This window comes from Phoxinus phoxinus (assembly GCF_949152265.1).
Source record: "Phoxinus phoxinus genome assembly, chromosome: 1".
In the NCBI taxonomy this organism is placed as follows: domain Eukaryota; kingdom Metazoa; phylum Chordata; class Actinopteri; order Cypriniformes; family Leuciscidae; genus Phoxinus; species Phoxinus phoxinus.
Genome location: NC_136876.1, coordinates 38838261 through 38860677, shown reverse-complemented (window position 1 = coordinate 38860677; position 22417 = coordinate 38838261). Strand labels below are relative to the sequence as shown.

The 22417-nt window shown below is 37.9% G+C and overlaps 2 protein-coding genes and 1 long non-coding RNA gene across 4 annotated transcripts; 2 read left to right on the top strand and 1 right to left on the bottom strand.

Moving 5' to 3' along the window:
• Nucleotides 1-288: 288 nt before the first annotated feature.
• gcat (glycine C-acetyltransferase) lies at nucleotides 289-5864 on the bottom strand. Its single transcript, XM_079613496.1, has 9 exons — nucleotides 5534-5864; nucleotides 3972-4102; nucleotides 3790-3891; nucleotides 3556-3702; nucleotides 2838-2992; nucleotides 1784-1866; nucleotides 1369-1540; nucleotides 926-1047; nucleotides 289-836 (listed from the first exon to the last, which is right to left on the bottom strand). The coding sequence occupies exons 1-9, from the start codon at nucleotides 5754-5756 to the stop codon at nucleotides 685-687; spliced, it is 1287 nt and encodes a 428-aa protein (XP_079469622.1). The 5' UTR covers nucleotides 5757-5864; the 3' UTR covers nucleotides 289-684.
• Nucleotides 5865-6200: 336 nt separating this feature from the next.
• Nucleotides 6201-9411, top strand: LOC306999073. The gene is made up of 4 exons (XR_013797721.1): nucleotides 6201-6446; nucleotides 7348-7434; nucleotides 7530-7630; nucleotides 7794-9411. It is a non-coding gene; the product is annotated as an uncharacterized lncRNA (long non-coding RNA).
• A 5559-nt stretch (nucleotides 9412-14970) lies between these two features.
• Nucleotides 14971-20604, top strand: LOC307006601 (uncharacterized protein). 2 transcript variants are annotated; one of them, XM_079627743.1, is made up of 14 exons: nucleotides 14971-15316; nucleotides 16359-16439; nucleotides 16681-17067; nucleotides 17202-17303; nucleotides 17521-17753; nucleotides 17882-18060; nucleotides 18192-18285; nucleotides 18389-18460; nucleotides 18959-19076; nucleotides 19160-19251; nucleotides 19364-19478; nucleotides 19572-19844; nucleotides 20011-20187; nucleotides 20336-20604. In XM_079627743.1, the coding sequence occupies exons 1-14, from the start codon at nucleotides 15079-15081 to the stop codon at nucleotides 20539-20541; spliced, it is 2367 nt and encodes a 788-aa protein (XP_079483869.1). In that variant the 5' UTR covers nucleotides 14971-15078; the 3' UTR covers nucleotides 20542-20604. The 2 variants fall into 2 exon arrangements, with proteins under 2 accessions (XP_079483869.1, XP_079483868.1); XM_079627742.1 differs by having other exon boundaries at nucleotides 18389-18733.
• Nucleotides 20605-22417: the final 1813 nt, after the last annotated feature.

The window sequence follows — 22417 nt, the reverse complement described above, 5'->3', positions numbered from 1 at the left end:
TTCAGTGTTCCTTAATTGCTTTATTATTTATAGAATAAAAAATCCTATATTAGGCTGCTGTGACAACATGCCCCACTCTTGGCCTGTTGCTTGAAGAAATTTTGTAAATGATAATAAAATGGGCTTTTTGTTTATTAAACGTCAAGAATTAGGTTTCATTTTATAAAACTAGAAGGGACAGATAATGTCTAAGATCTTGTAAATAGTTCATTAAAAGGTCATAATTCTGCAGGAAATAACTAAATGTTGTGTGCAAAAGTTTTAGATATAGCAGAGGAGACATTAAATGACATCATATTTTTATTTTCTTTACTATATTTTTATTGTAGCATAAGCATGATCTGTACATGATTTTGCAAACAACGTCTCAATTGAAAAAAGTCAAAGACACTTTTGGTATAAAGCTGCTGTACAAGACTGCTGTAAGGCCGTGTGTCCACCATGAGCGTAACGAGGCGCTGAGCGTTTTCAGCTGGCTAAAAACGCTTGGGTGGACACACGGCCTTAAAGTAGCAACTATTAATCAGAGAAAACATTTATTCTGCCAATACCGAAAATATACAAGTACCCCTTGACCTTCACTGATCTCAGTAGCATAAGAAGAATTTTAAGAATTTTTTTCTATGATATGTAACTTCAGCCTCACTCTAACAGTCAACCACTTTGTCCGTTCTGTCTCTGACATTAGGAAATGACCCCGTGCTTCCTTCCTGTCTGTATGAAGGCATCTACGGCACGATCAATGTCCTCATCAGTGTGAGCCGCAGAGATCTGGACTCGAATGCGGGCTTTTCCTTTGGGAACGACTGGGTAGGAGAAACCGATCACATACACTCCTGATGACAAGGAGAGAAAAACACTGTTTTAAACTGGGCTGCTGGACTATTCATTTAAATGGACATGACATAAATGCCCGAATTCTCACCCAGTTTTAGCATGTCGTCAGCCATGAGCGAAGCCAGCCGAGCATCCCCTAGCATCACAGGACAGATGGGATGAGCTGTGCCAGAAATGGTGAACCCTGCCCGGGTCATGTTGTTTCTAAACCTTTGGGACAGATGAAAAGATGCACAATAGACCATTGTGTTGAGAACTGCCATCATTAGCTCAGTGAACTCTAAAAATCCTTTCTTCTTAAAAGCATTCATACATTCATACTTTCATACTGAACCAGCAAAAGTCAGCTCATTTAGTTTTGACTGCAAGGCCGACTGCTGCTTTGAAAAGCATATTCTGTTAGTTTTAACCCTGCTTATCTCCTTTCCACAAACGATAGATACAGTGACACAACAGTGACACAAGCTAAAGGGTGTAACCGAATCTGCAGTACAAACATTGCGGAATGTCAACTCCCACCTCCAGTCCTACCTCATGGTCTTAGCGGCCATGGACTGAGCGATTTCATTGGATGCCAGCAGCAGCTCCACAGCACGGGTGGCACAGCCCACCACAGGAGGGGGGAGGGAGTTGGAGAAGAGATATGGGCGAGAACGCTGTCTCAGAAGCTCGATTAAAGCCTTGGGTCCGACGGTGTAACCACCTGACAGAGAATCAGAAAAATATATGTTTGAAAGCACTGAAATTGCTTCAGCCTTCTTAGCAAAGGAACATAGCTTATGTCGGGTAAAATCACAAATTAAATAGCAATGTTTTTGTTTTGATTTTTTTCTTTGATTTTTGAGTTAGATTCGCAACTTTGGGTGAAAACAGCTATTGTAGCTTGACTATGTAGGCTTAATTGTTTAGGTGATGTTTAATATCTAGAAATGCAAGACATACGCACCAGCTGCACCTCCCAGTGCTTTTCCCAGAGTGGAATTGACGATGTGCACTTTGTCCATCACACCCAGCAGCTCGTCGGTTCCTCTGTGGGAAATAAATGCACAGATGTCCACTTGTAAGATATTTGTGACCCTGGACCACAAAACCAGTCTTATGTGTAATTAAAAAAAAAAAAAGCTGAATAAATAAGCTTTCCGTTGATGTATGGTTTGTTAGGATAGGATAATATTTGGCCGAGATACAACTATTTGAAAATCGTGAATCTGAGGGTGCAAAAAAAAATCTAAATATTGAAAGAATAGCCTTTAAAGTTGTCCATTTATGTTCACGATTGTGCTGCATTCACTCACAAAAATACAATTTTGATACATCTACAGTAGGAAATGTACAAAATATCTTCATGAATCATGATATTTACTTAATATCCTAATGATGTTTCACATAAAAGAAAAAAAATCAATCATTTTGACCCATACAGTGTTTTGTTGGCTATTGCCACAAATATAACCGTGCGAATTATGACTGGTTTTGTGGTCCAGCGTCACTTATGACATGATATTTTCTCACACGGTTTAAATGAGTCTTTAAACATAAAAACATATAACTGCCTCAATATTTTAGGAGGAAGGTCTTTTTAAAGCAGTGGTTCTAAACCAGGGGGCCTCAACAAACTTCCAAGATAGCCTCAAGATAACGTAATTATTTAAAATAAGACAAAACAAGAATTTAAAAAAGCTAAAAACACACACAAAAAAAGATTTTCTTAGTATTTGGTTATTTTTATAATGAATATATTTTTCTAGTCTCTAAAATATTTTGTTGGGTAGAAATTGTGAGTGGGGGGCCTTGAAGTAAAAAATGTTGGCTTCAAGCAAAACGTATACCATCGATTAACAACCTCGTAGCTCGAAGTCGGCCTATTTTTAAAGGTTTATAGGTTATCGTTAAAAATCAATTCCCCTATGGAGAAGTGAATGCGATGTTTCCTTTAGGAATCAAACTGTTGCACTCTATTTTTGCAAGTGCGCTACAAAGTGTTTCTTCTGTCTACTCACCGGCCGCGAGCGCCCATGAATCCTGTGGCATGACACTCATCAATGAAAACCAAAGCTCCGTACTGCTCAGCCAGACCACAGATACCCTTCAGAGGAGCCACATCCCCATCCATGGAGAACACGCCGTCTGTGACCACCAACCTCAGACGAGAGGACTGTGGGGTAAAGTGAGAGAATCGACACTAAATTCTCCAAAAATGATCTAGCTCCCCTATATGAACATAAATCAAATGCAAAACTAAAAGTTATGCAATTTTTGATTACAATTACATCATGCAGTGTAATTGTTGACAAAAGTTGACTAAACATATCAAGCTGCCACAGTAATTTTATTACTAACTTTATTTTCAAATCACCATGACCTCTGATTTGCATGAAAGATATTTAAGGGATAGTTCACCCAAAATTGTTGTCCTCAAGTTGTTCCAAACCAGTGTGAGTTTCTTTCTTCTGCTGAACACGAAATAAGATATTTTGAAGAATATGGGTAATTGACGGCACCCATTGACTTCCATAGTATCTTTTTTTCCTACTATGGAAGTCAATGGGGTCCATCAACTGTCTGATTACCCATATTCTTCAAAATATCTTCTTTTGTCTTTGACAGAAGAAAGAAACTCACACTGGTTTGGAAAAACTTGAGGGTGAGTAAATGATGACAGAATTTTTATTTTTGGGTGAACTATCCCTTTAAGTCATGAGAAAAATCCAGTGATACCTGTGATTCTTTCAGCTTTTCTTCCAGGTCATTCAGGTCCATGTGCTTGTAGCGGAACCTCTTGGCACGGCACAATCGAATGCCGTCGATAATAGAGGCATGGTTAAGTTCATCAGACAGCACGGCATCATCAGGACCCAACAGGACCTAAAAAGAGCACCAATGTATTGAATTGGTGAAAATGCAACTGTAAAATGTTTACTTAGTATATAATATGAAGATTGGTTAAGTCACCTCAAACAGACCAGCATTGGCATCAAAGCAGCTTGCATACAGAATGCAATCTTCTCTTTCATGAAACTGGGCTAGCTTCTCTTCCAAGATCTTGTGGAGGCTCTAGAGAACAGAGATTAAAAACAAACATTAAGGCATCAATAAGCATTGCTATCGATGTCAAATACATTATTTTCCCTCACCTGGGTGCCGCAGATGAAGCGAACTGAACTAAGGCCAGCGCCATACTTCTGCAGGGCATCTATTCCAGCTTTCACCACCTCCGGATGACTGGATAAACCCAGGTAGTTATTTGCACAGAAATTCAAAATGTCTACAAAAGAAATAGGGAGGCGTGGGCCATCAGAAGATGAAGAGGAGCAAAAGATCAAATCCTATTTATTCACAGACATGTGCATATGCTGGACACTTGCTGGATGCTTTCCTTTACTATCCAGTCCGAAACATTTACAAGAATAACAATTAATTTAAAAAGGTTTGTCCACCCCAGTATTGAGGTACTAACATAGTTTGTATTATTAATATTTAAATTAGTTAGGTAAAACATTATTAAAACCAAAAGTTGTATTTGTTAACATTAGTTAATGCAATGTGAACTAACATGAACAAACAATGAACCGTTGGATTTTTTATGTTAACAAAGAATAATAAATACTGTAACATATGTATTGATCAGTTAGTTAATAAACTAATGTTAACAAATGAGACCTTATTGTAAAGTGTTACCGTTCATTTTTATTTAGACATTTTACAGTTTATTTTTGTCACTCTTTTGCCATTTTTAAAAATGTTTATATATTTTTTTATTAATTTTTATTTCAGGTTTAGTTATTTAGTACATCGAGATAAACTAAATGAAAATGCTCAATAGTTTCCCCCACATTTTAGTCAAGTCAAGTCAAGTCACCTTTATTTATATAGCGCTTTTTACAATACAGATTGTATCAAAGCAGCTTCACAGTGATAACATGAAAATAATACAAAAAACAATTTCATCATCGTCCACCTTAAGGCAGATCTATAATATTGTTGAATATTAAATGTCCCCAACTAAGCAAGTCCCCAACTAAGCAAGCCAGAAGGCAAGGCAACAGCGGCAAGGAACCAAAACTCCATCAGGTGACAGAATGGAGAAAAAAGCCTTGGGAGAACCCAGGCTCAGTCGGGGGCCAGTTCTCCTCTGGCCAATGAGTGAACAGTGTATGATTATGATTCAGGAGCATTACAGGTCAGAAGTTCAAAATGAATCAGAGTATTTGTCCAGTTCCGTTTGGTTGAAGTCGGAGTGGAGAGGAGGAGAGAGGATTTTAACCTCTATATGTGATTATAAATAAACCTAAATAAATAAAGTTTAATTTTGACAAGAATATATAGACATTTCCCCCACAGTTTAACCTCTATATGTGACTATATATAAACCTAAATAAATAATTTAATTTTGGCAAGGATAGATAGATAGATGATAGATAGATAGATCGATAGATATTTCCCCCACAGTTTAACCTCTATATGTGACTATTTATAAACCTAAATAAATAAAGTTTAATTTTGACAGAGAAAACAAGTGTGTAGCGTCCTAAGCATAGTCTTCTTTTATTTAGAGTAGGACATTTTTAAAATAATAAAGATTTAAATCCCCTTGCCAGGTTCCTACTATAGCAACGTACAACTAATCATAACATTCTGCCCTGAAGTATAAGTATTTGGCTCGGTCACCCAGGGTTGCCAAAAACCTGCTGCTCACCGCCTGTGCTGCCGTCCACGGAGATATGAGGGCCCTGTTTGGAGCTGATGACCCGCTCCCCCTTCCATGTGCCCGCGGCGCGGATAGAGTCCAGCTCGCTCTCCAGGACACACCGCGCTTGAGCCGCAGCCGCGTACGGTCTGCTCGCGTTAGCAGCGGCGCAGGGCTGCAAAACACTCCTCAACGGAGCCCTGAGGCCACGAACAGCTGTGCGAAGTGACATTTCTTCTCACACTATCACAGCAAGTAGTACAGTAAAAGTACGTGGACTGGACTTGACGGCGGATATATGTAATTCACATGGGCGTTGAAACATCAACCAATCAGACGCATTTGCGTAAGAGGGCGACACGCTCTTGATCCAATGGAAGAGCAGCTGAGGATTCTGCATTTTTAAAGAAACAGACTAGACTGACATATTGTGTAACATCTCAGTTCCCCTATAATGTAAAAAATAAATGGTTATTGTCGGGAACTACAATTGCAATGCATCTGATATGAATCACGTTTCAAAAAAGCTCAGAAAAATGCGAATGCGCTAAAACAGTAAAAGCAGAATTAAATAGATAAGACGAATTGTTAGCGGGAAAGAGGCGAACTATAACTTCCTGTTTGACCTCTACTGTATGTGCAACATGTCATATACGCGGGAATATATCTCCCATTTCCCGGCAAATGTCAGAGTTAGTCAGTCAGTCAGCTCTCTACAGTAGAGAGAGAGATATTTTTTTTTAAAACTCGTGTTATGAAAATGTTGTCAGGAACACCTTTTTAAGCTTTTTAAGACTGTCAATTACATTTTTTCAGTTTATTCAGTTTGGACCTTTGTTCAAAGTTTCTTTCTTTCTTTTCTTTTTCAGGCTTTAGCCTATATGACGGCTTGCAGTGGAGTGAGAGGGGAACACTTTAAAGGGTAAGTAATTATTCTGAAAATATTATGTTTTATCTTTATAACAAAAAGTCATGTACTTGTAGCCCACACATAAACAACACTGAGTAGTTATTTATTTCATCGTTTTGGTTATATTAAGTTTAGATTAATAGATTGAATACAAATTTTCGATTAATAAGTGCACCTCCTATAATGTTTCTTAATTAAAGTATAAAAATGTACATTGGGTAGACTGATGACGTGAAAGATATAATGTTTAATATCTCGGGAATTCAGCCAGCACAAATGTTCGTTTTGCAGTGTAACTCAAACAATGCACAAAATAAATAATTTTTTTGTTCATGATTACATGAAGCGCTACTTCACACAAATCAAACAAACCTCTTGTCGTAATCTGAAACGTCATAAAGTTCCGGGTTAGTTATTTTCTGTGAACGTTACGCAACACAGGAATACATTTGGATTTCCCGCGGATAGGGAACGCCCACCACCATTCGCGGGAAATCCAAATGTATGTGTTGTGTTCACAGGAAATAACTAACCCGGAACTTTAGAATCTAAAGTTTAGATAACAAATGCGAATGGAATTCTATATGGAAACCAATAACACAGGTCAGAATTATTCTGTTTCATCCACTTTTGTATTATCAATCTCAAACTATAATGGCTTTGATCACCCGGACTGTTTGCTTCTTGTAGCCTACCTGTATTTAACCAAATGGACGGCATTATTCATAACTTATAATCGCAATTTAAAGCGTTTTTATGCAACACAAAACGTGTAAACAATGAAATACATTAACGAATGTTGATTGAAGCAAGTATAACCCTGTAGATATAGATCAGAGCCATATTTGATAATGATTACACAAAATATGTCGTTTTCTAATAATTATCCTAATTTAAGTATTTCTTACCACAGATAGGCCTGCCATAATTAAATGCCTATGGACGGTTCTTTTAAGAAGAGCCTGGACATTCCTGTGCTGCGGCGGACATGATAACTCTGGTGTGTAACTATATTCTTGAATATATTTAAAAAGTTTATAAACGCATTGAAAGCATTGTGAAGTCAGGCAATGTACTTATATAATACATAAACAGAGATTCAGCTCTCAGTTGAAGAAACAGCGCCACCTCTTGGTTTGAGCACTGTACGACCATGGAATTACAGTGAAGATGGAGGTACAAGAAGAACGGTTTAGGTGAGACGCTTTCATTCACTAAATGGACAGGCTTTTATTTAAGTGAAATTAATTGCATATGAATTCATCAATTTTGAGTGATTCAAATTGATGACATTGACATCACGTTGAAGTGTTCCACTGTACAATGCTAATGGCCACTCCAATCATTCATTCCATACAGAATACTTGGATCAAGGAGATTAAGAGGATTGGCCCCCTTGAAATCATCGCTATCCCAGACACTTATGTCACAAATTCGTGAGAGGAGCCGATGTTAAGACGTGGGGCAGAGTTACTGGCGCTCTCGCCACGTGTGTGCACAAGGAGTTTTGTTGCGTTTGGTTTAGTCCAAGGCATCACAGGAACATAATCTTGTCTATTTGATGGAGATAGGGAGTCCTGCCAAGCTGTTGGGCCTAAGATTTAATTTGGCCAACAGTGAAAAATGAGATTTCTGTAGATAAATGAACCAACTATTCATGCACATGCACCTAACAAAATTCAACAAGATAATATTTAAGGCCAGTTAGTTAGTACATTTATTCTCTTCCAAAGAAAAAAGAAAATCTAAAGAAGCCAAAGTATCCAGCTTTCTTCTAGATCTGCTGTACAGCCGAAACAAACGTTGTTGCATTATTTTCCTGTTATCACTGTAAAGCTGGGTAACGCTTTAGATTACAGCCCGGAAAGCACTGTGTAATTAAGAGGATTTTACAGTGTAACTTTCTGTAATTATAGTGTACCTATAAAGTACTTGCATGTAAGTATAAGGGAACAATATGTAAAGTTTTGGGAATAAGGGGATAACAACCAGGAGAATTAAACAAATATTTATACTGTAAGGCCCAATCCCAATTCTACCCCTTTCCCCTTCGTCTACCCCTAACCCTTCGCCTTCCCCTTCCCCTTGACCCTTGAAACAGAGTGGCAAGGCGTAGGGGTGAAAATATTCCCCTAAGAAATGGGACACCACTACTACACCGTTACACGTCATTATAAGTCGTCGCCTACGTCACAGGAGATGCGCCGATGTTTATCACAAACTTCCAAGATGCACAGGACTTGTTTTCTGTGGTGTTGTATTAACACGTTGGAGGTACAGACCTATGTTTGTCCTATTTTGACCTATTTATTTATTTACTGTGTGAAACTGTGTGAAATACGACATTGTGTGGCGTTCATGTGCGTTCAACTCATAAATACGATCTTTACGAGATGACTTGAACGCACCAATAGCTTGTGTGCTTTGTTCGGGGGAGAAGAGATTTTTTTACAAACGTTTCTTTGAAGGAACTGACCGTAAATATGAACACAAGATTGAATGTAACATAAAGCAAATCATTATTTGTCGTTAAAATACTTATTAAAGTCAACAATTCTTACATTTATGGTTTAATTTTTTGCTTGGGCAGCCATTTTGCGTCTGTAGCCGGTGTATGCAGTGACACTTCTCATACCCCTTCGTTTGAAGTGTGGTCCCGAAAAATCTTCGTTTGAAGGGCTATCTGGCCCTTCCCCCTAGCCCTTCCCCTCCAGCCAAAAGAGAATCGAGACAGCCCTACCCCTCCACGTGCACGAGCAAAACAGAGGGGAAGGGGTAAGTGAAGGGGTAAGGGGTAGAATTGGGATTGGCCCTAAGTATTATAGAACTAAGGGGTACTTATTCTACTATTATGATACAACAATCTTACATTTGGAAGCAATTTAGCGAGAACAGACACTGCGTACCTTTTTGAAATAATGGTGAACCAGTACATACTGTATAGCCTTTAAAAAAATTACAGGGTACATATCTATGCAAATACAATAAAAAATAAATAAAAAAATTATAGCAAAAGTGCAGATGTTTAAGTTTGGCCTAACATGTTTCAAGGCAAGAAAAGCTAAGACTATTGCAATTTTTTTAAATACTGGGAAATATATCTTGTTTGATGTGGTTACAGGGCAAGTGGTGCTTGTATAATAAATAAAGGTTTCCGAGTCAGTGATATAAGATTGTGTATGCATTTTTATTGTACTTACCCTGTAACTACATGCAACAAGAGGGTAACAAGCACCACTTTAATTTACGGCCCGCAATGTCACATTTACCCTGTAACTACATGGAACAAGAGGGTAACAAGCACCACTACATGAAACAAGAGTATCTTTCCCCAATATTTAAGCAAAAGTTGCAATAGTTTTAGTTTTCAGTGCACTTTTGTTAAAAATATTACTTTATAAAATAAATGCATAGATATGTACCCTGTAATTTTTAAAAAGGCTATACAGTATGTACTGGTTCACCATTATTTCAAAAAGGTACGCAGTGTATGTTCTCGCTAAATTGCTCCCAAATGTAAGATTGTTGTATCATAATAGTAGAATAAGTACCCCTTAGTTCTATAATACTTGCAGTATAAATATTTGTTTAATTATCCTGGTTGTTACCCCTTTATTCCCCAAACTTAAAATATTGTTCCCTTATACTTATATTGTAAGTACGTTATAGGTACACTATAATTACCGAAGGTTACGCTGTAAAATCGCTTTAATTACGCAGTACTTTCCGGGCTGTAATCTAAAGCGTTACCTAAAGCTGCTTTGAAACAATCTGTATTGTAAAAAGTGCTATATAAATAAAGGTGACTTGACTTGACACAAGAATAAATGCTTTTGATGTTGGAGAATCCAGTCGCTTACACTTCCTCCTTCTAACACTTTCCCAGCCATACAGAAAATCAATCGGACCAAACCATTTCTGACCAAACATGAGTTCATATAACGGGAGTGCTGTGTTGACTGATGAACCGTGGTGTTATATGCAAACAAAAGCTGCTTAAGGAGTTGTAGTCACTTGCCTTTCTTATCTGGAGTCATTCACCGTCCTCAGGGTGATATCGGGTGGTACGACTCAACTGGATTCTATAAACGTCACATAGATGTTTAAACAACTCCTAATCAACGACCATAATGCTAGGTTTGTTCATGCATCATCAGCAACATGAAGAGGGCATTATAATGTCGAATTGCAATTGTGAGGAAAAAAAGGCAGAATTGTGAGAAAAGTCAGAATTATCTTTTAGTTTTTTCCATGGCTGAAACCAGCTTTAAACCTGTTTCACACATATGGGAGAGCGGGGCACAAGATAAAACTTTTTGACTTTCTCAGTTTGTGTTTATCCACTTGGGGTTCAGAGTATTTGTTTTTCCCCACATTAATTTCCCACATGTCTAGTACTCTATTTACCCTGAAATAGTGGAAGTGAAATAGGTGGGGCATGTTGTAAGAATGACCATATGAAAGCTTAAAATGCCCTCTGATCTAATCAAAGACAAACTAAGTATATTTTGTCAATAAAATACAAATAGTATAACTTTTTCATATAAAATAATGGCATTTTTTAATAATAAAAACAACGCAAAACACAGCTATAGGCTACAGCATATTAAAAACATAATAACATAATAAATAATATATGAACTATGGCTCTCAATCTGTATTCACCATTTCTCATGGTTTCTCAATAGAATTAATAAAAGTATAGAATAGTATATAGTTCTAATAAAATAGGGCCACGTGTTACTACATTCCCCCTGCGCAACTGAGATTCAAACTCTGAGGGACGGTTTCCCGGACAGAGATTAGGCCGAGTCCTAGACTAAAATGGCCCTTTAAACCACATTGACTGTGCGACAGAGAGTCGAGTGGTTATGACGCAATCGTTAGCCTATTTTTACAAAAACGGCTTCTACGGGGCCATAACGTAAGATACAAGGTAATGGAGCCTTTTATACATTGTCGTGTTTCTTTAGAAATAAATAATGGACAAACGGTGTCTTTAAACGCCTCAGATGTAAAGTTATTCGCTGTGACGCCAAAATGAATGGGAGTCAATGGAATGCTAACAGCAGGTGATGGCTTGTTAGGCAATGGCGGCCCCTGGGGAAGCTTCAGTTTCCGGCTGTTGGATTACCACCTTGGGTGGACACACAGTATATGGCTGAGGGGCGGAAATATGCTAATAGGGGATTGTCCGTCAGCGGGCTGAGGGTGAGCAATATGACATCATATTGCTCAGAAAATCCAAATGGCTTGATTATTGAGTGTTTAGACTTTTTGAGGATAAAAAAAAAGGTGTGAATGTTTTTTTTTTCATGGTATGGTGGTTGTGTCCAGACTGTCCACACACTGCAAAAACATTTAGATTTAACATTTAGATTTAGATTTAACCTTTAGATTTAACATTTAGATTTAGCATTTAGATTTAACATTTAATATCTAGATTTAACTATTTTAAATATCTTTAAGTTGACAAATATTGTTGTAAATGTGCTAAAAAGTGACGGTCAAAAATTCATGCCAGTTTTTTAAACATTGTTTGAAGCTAAATGTGACAAAATGTTGCAGTTATTTTCAGCGTGAGCCGCTTTACAAACGGCGCCCTAGTGGTGTAGTCTACGTGATACGCAGGTATACGCCGTATACCCACTAGGAAATGCCAAGTATTTCCGTATACCCACTAAAAAAAGCGTGAGGATACGTAACAACTTCGTTTTGTGACAGAACTTTCACACTTTCATTCATAAATTCACCGCGTCTGTGTTTGCAATGGACATAGATCAAATCGCGTGAATATTAAAAACTCAAAGAGACTGCAGTTGTTCAACGCGTCTCTGGGAATGAGCGCTCAATGTGTGCTCTACACACACACACACACTGAAGCAAGCGCGTGCTTGTGTCAGCGCTTCACTGTAGCTATGAGGACATGATGTAGCTACACATGACACATGAACTTCATCACAGAGCTGCTATGAGAGTCACTTCATGAGAATTTCACCATTTGATTTGATAAAACTATCGCCATTCATTCGTATCACACACACACAGAAACTGTGATGTCTTTACGACAACCTGTCAAAATAAAAGTTCGGTATAAACTCAAAGAAATTATGAAAGAAATTGCACAGTAAAATGTACTGTAAAATAATAATAATGATGAAATATATCAAAACTTATTTTAAAAAGGAATATCACACAAGTTTTCATACATGTTTTAATTTAAACAGTAAACTTGCCAAAACAATAACACCATTTTCTTTCAAAAGCACCATTTCTAAAAGTAAATTTGTATTTGTGCCTATAATGTTTTTTTATTTTTTATTTTTATTGTCAGCTGATAAAACCTGTGCTTCAGGGACCATATTCATATAACATCTAAGGCTAAATGTAGAAAATCAGTCCAGTCTCCTCAGCTGTAAATGTCATTGGCTGTTAAAGTCTTGTGTTGCTTATAATAAATTGACATGTTGATAACACTTAGTCTCATAATGCTCTCAATTACATGTCGTTGCATACTGTATGCATTAGTGAGTGTGGTGGTGCTTATGGGGTGATGAGACGGGTTCGGGGGGGGGGGGGGGGGGGGGGGGGGGGACGGGTCACAGTATACTCACTACAAAAAACTAGACTACACCACTGCTGTCTTGCAGGATATGGAGCAGGGTTACACAGGCGGCTAAACCCGGTTTTACCAACACATTCTCACTCCCAAGTCGTCACATATGGACGCTTGGCCAGGACCCCTTGGCGTCACTTTTTAACGACCTGGGCGTACCCTTAGCGTCAATTTTCAACGTGCAGGGTAGTCCTATAGACTTCTATTGATCTATCAACTGGAGCCTGCGGCGTTGAAATTTGACGTCTTGGGTAAGCATAACGCAGCCCGTTGTCTGCGGTGAATGGGTCGAGACTACAATAAATAAAAAATTAAAAGGAATAGGCTACAATAAATGATCTATGGCAGGGCTAATCAAATGGCAGATCCCAGATCATCTTTATATGGCCCTCCAACTGGTTTTTGATGTTTAAAACCTCTCGCAATCTGATATCAAACTGCCCTCTGCTCAAAGGTTTAGCGCGATTATAGGCAACAGCATTCAGCGATGAGTTTAACAACGCTCATTTTGGCGAGCAACAGCTTTCAGCGGTGAGTTTAACAACGCACATGGTGAGCAACAGCATTCAGCGGTGAGTTTAACAACGCTAATTTTGGCGAGCAACAGCTTTCAGCGGTGAGTTTAACAACGCACATGGTGAGCAACAGCATTCAGCGATGAGTTTAACAACGCTCATTTTGGCGAGCAACAGCTTTCAGCGGTGAGTTTAACAACGCACATGGTGAGCAACAGCATTCAGCGATGAGTTTAACAACGCTCATTTTGACACTGCTTTAAGTAGAGCATGCTGGATAACGTATTTTTATCGAGTTTTGTTGATGTTAATAAATAAATATAATATGCTACGATTGTGTTCAATTAATCAAAGTTTTGTTTATTTATTGATTTATATTTATTAAATCCTCTTAATTAATAACGCTGACGTCACTGTATGGGGCGATCCCAAGGTCCATTGCGATTTACCACTCGGTAAGTATAAGAGTTAATTAATAGAGATGGATACTATTCTTAAATGTACACATTAAAAACTTTTGAATCAGGACAATAACTTGTGTTTAGAACATTTAGACGTGTAAGGTGACAATTATTTATCATGACGGTAAATTATAGAAGACATTATTAAAAATATAGCTTGCTAACGTTACACCAAATGTGCAGGCTAGCAAAGTTAGCTAATCAAATACTGAAAGTTAATTTTTGTTCAAGTTCATGCATGCAAGGTACAATTCTAAGGGAATGTAAGATTTCCAGTATTACATTAGCCCACAACTATTATCCAACATTATAACGTTAAATGTTCAGATGAAGAACGGTGTTGCCAGATTGGTTTGTTTTACAGCCCAGTAATTGTTTAAAATCCACACAAAATGATATAATAAACACCCAAATAAATCTATAATAAACTATACAAATTAATTCATAACTACAACCTTGTGGCTCATCACAAGTTTTCAATACGAAATAAAAAAATGTGTATAATTAATGTAATAAGTAATGCTGTCATAACGTATTGACTGATTCATATATAATATATATTTTATATATTTAAAAGTTCTACTGTGGCTTTGGCTTTTTTTGGGGGGCGAAATAGAGCAAAACTTGCATTATTCATTGTTCTGGTCTAAAATGTAATTAACAATATTAACTTCTTGTTTATTAAACTGTATAAAATAAAATCAATATCACATACACTCTAGCCCATTCTGGCAACACAGATGAAGAGAATACTGGTGTAAAATGTTCAAATCTGTTTGTTTTTTTCTTCCTTTAGGTCCTTCAAATTTGGCAGCTTCAATTTTGTTTTATTCTAACCCCCACCACATACACACACAGTCACACACACACTCAAACAAAGGCACTTTTAAGAGCCACGTCCGTCTTGTTAACCTCTCTCTCTCTCTCTCTCTCTCTCTCTCTCTCTCTCTCTCTCTCTCTCTCTCTCTCTCTCTCTCCATATATATATTTGTTTTATCTGTCCATCTCTTCGTTGTGAGTCTTTCTGTCTGTTTGTGTTTCTGTCCATCACAATGTCCAAGATTGATTCAGAAATCCAAGAACAACTCATGATCTTGGATAACCTGGTTGATGATCAAGAACTGAAGGATGAGCTTCAAAGTCTTGATGACCTTATTGGTGAGCTGCAAGAAGAGGAGGCAGCAGCACCAGTGAAGATACCTGAGCCGAGGGTGGAATGGAGAAAAAGAGACATTACTGGAAATATTGTCTATGCGAGGCCAAGATCAAGCAGGAATCAGTCAAATAAGGGTCAGTATTGTTTTTCATTCAAGATATTTTGAAGACCTACATTGTTTAGGCACTTACTGTATGAGTGTATCAAATCAAGGAATGTATGTATAGCTTGATATGTCAGGAAAACAATCAAACCAGAACCAATCATTTGATTTTTTTTTACATAAAAAGTAGATTTATTAAATATGTCACTAGTCTTGGATAAAGTGAAAGAGACACATTAAGGCTTATATATATTTGTGTAAAGCAGTAAAAAACTAGCAAGTTAGCGCATAAAAATAAGTTTTATTGTGGGCTTTATTGACATTGTCAGGAAATCTTGTCAATATGGTTATGATGTCAAACGAGCTAGCCTGCACTAAATCTCTTGCAAGTTATTGGTATTGGCAAGGCTGTGTTTGAAACAGTTTGTTCTTCAGAGTGTGTTGTCAATGGCCAGCCAGCTTGTTTCTTTTTAATCTGCTTCTATATAAGCATTCCTATTTGCTGTCATCATCTAGTGACACCTACAATAAATGTACAATAAATATGTGAGCACTTCAGCACTTTACTTACGATCTCGGTGCAATAGGACAACGTGCAATATACATACTAGCACCTTAGCTTAGGCACTATGCACTTTATACAAATTTCAGTGCAATGGAGTAATGTGCAACAACCACACTAGCACTTTAGGACTTGCATTTTAATCCATGGAATTGTGTTGTCAACAATGTCCTTTGTATGTTTTGTGATTGTGATGTCTTTGGTGATGTTTTTATTTATTTACTTATTTTTATGAAGCAACTCTGCACTGTGCCCAAGCTGAATTTCCCCTTGGGGACAATAAAGTTAACCAACCAACCAACCAACCAACCAACCACCTTGTATGCAGATAACTGACAGTAATTGGACTGTCTCAGTTAGGGTTTGGGAAATAAAAAGTGTACTAGTATTTCTCTCTAGCTATATGTTAAACAGTGACCTTGCACCAATTTAGGCTGGTAACCAGGCCTTGGGACAAGTTGTAAATTTGAATGTTATAAATGTTGATTTGTGTTGTGTTTATCCTCTACAGCTGATCACATTCGGAAGACTAATCCCCCCTTCATTGCTCCTGACACAAACTGTGAAGTGGCCTTTACTCCAGAGACTGTTGGTGTGTACTTCATTGTTTCCATTAGCCCTTGCATCTGTGTATATATATATATATATATATATATATGACAGTGGGTTAGAATGTAAATAAATGTTTCTATTTTAAAATTGGCTAGAATACTGATCCTTTCACAGCCAAACGCACTTTAATACAGAGTACGCAGAGTACACTTTAATATTGTAAAAATATATATGTACATAGAAGGAAATTATTGTTTTTTAATATTCCTTACCATTTACAGAGTGTTTTCTACAAGATCTCCAGCACTCACTAAGTGAATCCTCAGGTGATGAGGCATCACCTCTTGAAACCCCCAAACTTCTGGCTTCCTCGAACTGGAGCACACGACAAAGTCTCTTTTTAGAGAGGTGGAGGGCAGAGAGACCCCGTCTGGTGAACACTGCTGCGGCACAAGAAAATGTGGCAACACACATCTGCCAACAGTGTGGGAGAAATCCAGCTGCTGTCCGGTGTTGTGACTGTCGACCACGTCCCTATCTCTGTGCTGAATGTGACGTCAGCATGCACACCAGACATGTCCTCCACAACAGAGATGCCATGACTGCTGGATTCTTCCAGCCATTGCCTCCAACAACTTTCGTGGTGGATAAGGCTCTTTCCCATTGTGGTAAGTTCTGGTTTGTGTGTGTACAACATATATCTCATTCTCAGAATAGTTATATTTAAATGATGCCTTTTTGTCTGATGATAATGATGATTATTGTTTTATCTTGAATATATGTGGATACTCTGTGTTTTCAGTCCGGCTTGTACCTGTGGAGATGCCTGACAAAATCTGTGGTTGTTCACCAGAGTCATTGAGGGTTAGTCCAGGAAAGATTGTTGCTTTGGTCACAATGAATGGTAAGAATGTGAAGAACTTTATTTTGTCCTGTTTGAGAAGCATCTTAAAAAATAAATATCTATCCATACGCGACTCCCTACACGTTTGACATAGATATAAAACTTAAAAATATATATATGAAGTATACAAAGTAATGTATAAATTCTACAAAGAACCCAAACCCTGATTAATCAGCTAAGGTTTACATTACAGTTGATGTGTTTTTGATATTTCCAGGACGACATGATCTAAGTATGCCAGAGTTAATTTGTGAGGCATGCCAAGCCACTTGGACTGCTGGAGTCGCTGACCTAAACCGAAGTGACTACTGGCCTGCAACCCTTCAATTTGCCACAGTTTATGCCACAGATGTCTTTTTTTCATTTGAAGAAATGAAGATGGCGGCACCAGGACTGTCCTGCCAAGCATTTCTAAGAATGCTGAATCAGCGAACTGTCCGCTTTGGTCGTGTGAGTATTGAATGTACAGTATCAATCCTGCAGTGTTGGTGATATCTTTGAGTTGTGGTTTGATAAGCTGTTTGATGCTAATGTATTTGTTGTACATTATTAGCTGTTTGTTTCCTTATTTTTAATAGACTGGCCAGATCTCAGCAGACAGTTTTCAGAAAAGTTTTTTTGAGTGGGAGGCTGTGCGATTTGAGGTGGACAATATATGCAAGGAAGAACCCTTCAACTGTCCTGCATGCACCCCAGATATGCTTGCAGTTTCAGTTGATGGAAACCGCAAGCATTACCGTTTCAAGAATGCTGCTAGGTACACCAAACTGTGTATCACAGTGTTTGTATTAATAAGAAAAAATAGCTGTGAACCAAGTAATCTCAGATTATAAATTATCATAAATTGTTGTCCATCATCAATTGTTGTTTTTTGTTGTTTTTTTTTAGATCTGAGGAACAGGCCATCTTTGAAGGCGTCTTCATAGCCAAGGACGAAGACGTGAAAAGATTTGTGGACCACATTCACAACACAACCAAACATGTAAAATTATAGATGATAATTAGACTACAGGACTATAATAACCTCTTTCTGAAGAGTTTGTTTAGGAGAGTCTTATTTTCGTCAACCATTTTCCATATTGTAGGTCAGTGGAAGAGGTGTTTGTGGAGGGGAGTGGTCAGCAGCCAGAGAGACCTCCCAAAGATCTGCCAGCAAGGTAGACGAGGAGGGATTGGAGCTTGCGGTGTGTCGGCACGGAGTCCTGCTCTGTGCCTTAAATATGTATAGGGGGGAAATTTTTGCCTATCCCCTGTACCTGCAAGAAAAGCTGGCCAGTAGGCAAATCACTTTTTTTTGTATGGATGTGACCTGCAAATATTGGCCTTACCTCCAAAGAGTTGCAAAAAGCTGTCCAGAGCTCCAGCACCTTCTTAACATGAAGCCATTCCTTTCGGTATTTCATGCCAAAGCCCATGATTTTAAATGCGAGGTAAAGAAATGTTGCTATGTGATAAATGGTAAATGGACTGCATTTATATAGCGCTTTAACAGACCCATGGCCAACAAAGCGCTTTATATATTGCCTCACATTCACCCATTTATTCACTCATTCATACACTGACGGTGTCAGCCATGCAAGGCGACATCCAGCTCGTAAGGAGCAGCTGGGGTTCGGTGTCTTGTTCATGGACATTTTCATTTTATTCTTAACCAGGTGAAATGGAGTGGGGCATATCAGGACGGTGCTGGTTTAACACTAGGGGAGGAGGTGGAACAGTGCAATGCCTTCCTCTCTAGGATTGCAGTAACCACAAAGCATATGTCAAAAGCAGGTAAGATGACCACATACTGCACTAGTTACATCCTTACATAATAATAGGGGGATATGGTAACATCATATTTTCTGTGTTTGCAGGACGCACAGACATGCTGACTCTCATGGCCATGCGCTGGAATCAGCAAAAGTTCAAAAATTTGGCTATCTCACTGACCCGCCGATATCAAAAGGTAATGACATCAGTAGAATTCATTTTAGATGTCCAGTATTGCATGTTAGCAGTGTATGAAGCTGTGCATTGAACATTTGGTTCTTGTTTCTTACTATTGTTTGTTATTGTAGACCACAAAATCTCTGCAAAGCCAGTTACAAAACCTAGAGTCCATGAAAGCCGAATTGGCAGTGACAGCGAGCCAATTGGAAGACTGGGTGAATGATGTAAAGGATTGGGCTGACGGTGAGGAAATTATTACTTGTAATACATTTAGTCACAAATAATTGTAATTGTTACTGGTATTGTAAAGTGCAAACCACACCTATTTATTCTCAGCATCAACAACAACAACTACAAATGATGCTGATGCTTTGGCCAGCAAAATTGAGGTGCTGGTAGCCAGTATCAAGAGACGTTCCCAGCGTCTCTACAAAGATACCGATGGCAACAAAGGTCGTGCCAGAATACGCCGCAAGATCAGGGAGGAGAAGGGACATCTGACATCTGTTGTGGAGAAATACAACAGAATGGTTCCAATCACAGAAACTCTTTGCCTGGAAACCATTCTGTCTGGTGAGACCGCTTGGCCATGGCAGCTTCCACACAGTGGTACAGTATGTACACTACTCTGTTGACTGCTTCTGACAAATCTGATACATAATGACACATAACCCACAATGCTTTAAATCTCATTCCGTAACCCCATACAATTTCAGAGATGCTTTTAAGGTTGATGTTTAATACAAATTATTTATTTATCATAAATGCATCCCAGACTCTGTCGATCTCAGGACAAAGAGAAGGGCGTTTGACATCATCATGTCAGTAAGAAGACTTGAGGAGGAGCAGAAGATTCTTGTTGCAGAGATGGACCACCATTGGAAATCTCTTTCAACTCGTTCCAATACCCTCAGAGAGCTGTCCTGCTTGTGTTCTAGTGAGACAATGAAAAGTATGTATTTGTAATAAATTACATAAACATAGGGTTGCCCTGACCAAAGATTACTATTAGGGGGCAGCCCTAATAAGTATACACAAAAATGATGACTGTTTATACATTTTCCAAGGCTGGTCTTATATATATGTGTTCCTCTTTTAAGATTCGCAATGTGGCCTAAGTGAAGAGGGTTTGAAAGGTCTGCAGAGCATCATCCTCAGAAAGCGGCATCAAATCAGACAAATGAAGGTGCAAGCAAGAGACTGTTACCTGCAAGTTTTGTCTGGAGCAGAGAGCATCAACTTTTTGTACAGTGCTTCAGCTGATGAGTACGACAGTGACTACGAAATATCTGATGATGGACTGTAATCTACAAGACTGTAACACCTTTCATACTTCTGGACAATTACCTTAACTATGAATATAAAGCAATTAACAACATCTGCTGTGTGGGGTACTTTATTTCAACTTTTTAGTAGAACTCTATGGTGCTGTATAACAATTGAGGCATGGGTGAAGCAGATTATGAGGAAGACATTTTTTTCCCCAACATAATATTCAATGTGCTTTCTGTATAATCTAGTACAGGTTTCATAGTCAACTGATGGGATTCTCTGGTACTCAAAACATTTCACCACTCAATTGTGTAGATTCATCAGCTGTGACCTGATTAACAGTATAATGTTACAGTTTTTCTGAATTGCTAAAACACATTTCTTGAAACCATCACTCACATTCTCTAAACCTTAAACACAAAACCACATTTTCAAACCACATTCAGAGAACCTCTGACTCCAATGCAAAATCAAACAATTGCCTCAAAACCATAAATTAAACAATGCTCTCAATCATAGACACAGTGAGTCAATATTATAAACACTACAGATCATTCGTTAGACACTACAGTACATCAAAAAATTAAGAACACAGAATCCAAAGCATGCAGTTACTGAAAAAAGTATATTTTGTAACTAAGTAAACAAATTTTGCAATTACATAGTAAAAGTATAGTAATTACAACTTACAGTAGTAAGGTGAATAATTTGTATACTGTATGCACTGCAAGTATTGTATTGTACTGAATATTGTATAGTATTGAATGTCTGTATATTCAGTACTTGCATACTGTGAAAATACAGTGACCCGACTGCAAAAGACAAAAAGGTTACAGTAAAAAACTAAATGAAAAGCATTATAGTCACTCAGAAGAGATGTGCAACTGCAGAATCAAGGTCAGTGAGAGAGATTTATTCTGCTTCAGATTCATGTCTTCATGTTGCGTTCAGATTGAGGACTTTATTCACATCACAGACAATATCATCTCTGCAGGCAAAGGGAAAAACCCTAAAGCAGATCCAGCCTTGACAACATTCTCCACACCTTCCCATATTCCTCCTTGTTCACCACCTCTTACACTCATACTCTTCTTCCTCTCCCTCTTATATTGTTTCCATCCATTGTTAGTATCAACATTCAGTGCAACATTTTGAGTCAATTTTGCCACTCTGAACTGACTTGTATTATGTACAGTCCAACAAATTAGATTAGGCTATTGAGAATTTGGGGGTATAGTGTTTTAGCAATACAGAAAAAGTGTATTTTACAAATTTTGTAAAATATTACTGTAATTTTGTATTAATGTTTATATAAATGTGCCTCAATACAGTTTGTTGTCCATGATGAAGAGAGTATCTGTATAGGTTTTACTGCCCTTCCCACCCCCAGGGGTCCCGTAGTACCCATGAAAGAGCAAAAAAAAAAAAAAAAAAGCACATTCTTCAAAGTCTGCAAATGCAAAGTCTGATAAGCGTATCAAAGTGAAACTTGGTAGGACAATTATTTAGGCTATGTTTAATACATAATGTTGGACAGAGATGTCTGGCATACATGGAAAGGTGTTATAAAAACATTTTTAAAAGTGCCCACAGTAAAATACCAAATTTCAGCCTGGCTCTCAAATATGTCAAAGAGGTTTGTATAATGAACATATTTGGATGTCCCTTTGTTCATTAAAGATTGTATTTATTTAATTATATTACTAGACGTTTTTAAACTACATTACCCATAAGCCTCTATCATTGTGTCGATGGGATGTGCGCTGTAAATTGTAGTTCATTGAAGTGTGAAGTTACACTATAGGGTTAGGTTTAGGATCTCGGTAAACGTGTACTTTCTTTCAATATAGCAATACCTCATTGTTAACTGACAGTATTACTGTCGTCAAAACGACAGCAAAACATAGGTT

Coding starts and splice junctions, on each gene's coding strand:
- gcat (XM_079613496.1), bottom strand. CDS start 5,756: ATGTCACTTCGCACAGCTGTTCGTGGCCTCAGGGCTCCGTTGAGGAGT. Junction 4,103..5,533: donor CGTGGACGGCAGCACAGGCG/GTGAGCAGCAGG, acceptor TTTCTTTTGTAG/ACATTTTGAATTTCTGTGCA. Junction 837..925: donor TGACGACATGCTAAAACTGG/GTGAGAATTCGG, acceptor CCTTGTCATCAG/GAGTGTATGTGATCGGTTTC.
- LOC307006601 (XM_079627742.1), top strand. CDS start 15,079: ATGTCCAAGATTGATTCAGAAATCCAAGAACAACTCATGATCTTGGAT. Junction 17,754..17,881: donor GAACTGTCCGCTTTGGTCGT/GTGAGTATTGAA, acceptor TATTTTTAATAG/ACTGGCCAGATCTCAGCAGA. Junction 19,845..20,010: donor ATGGCAGCTTCCACACAGTG/GTACAGTATGTA, acceptor AATGCATCCCAG/ACTCTGTCGATCTCAGGACA.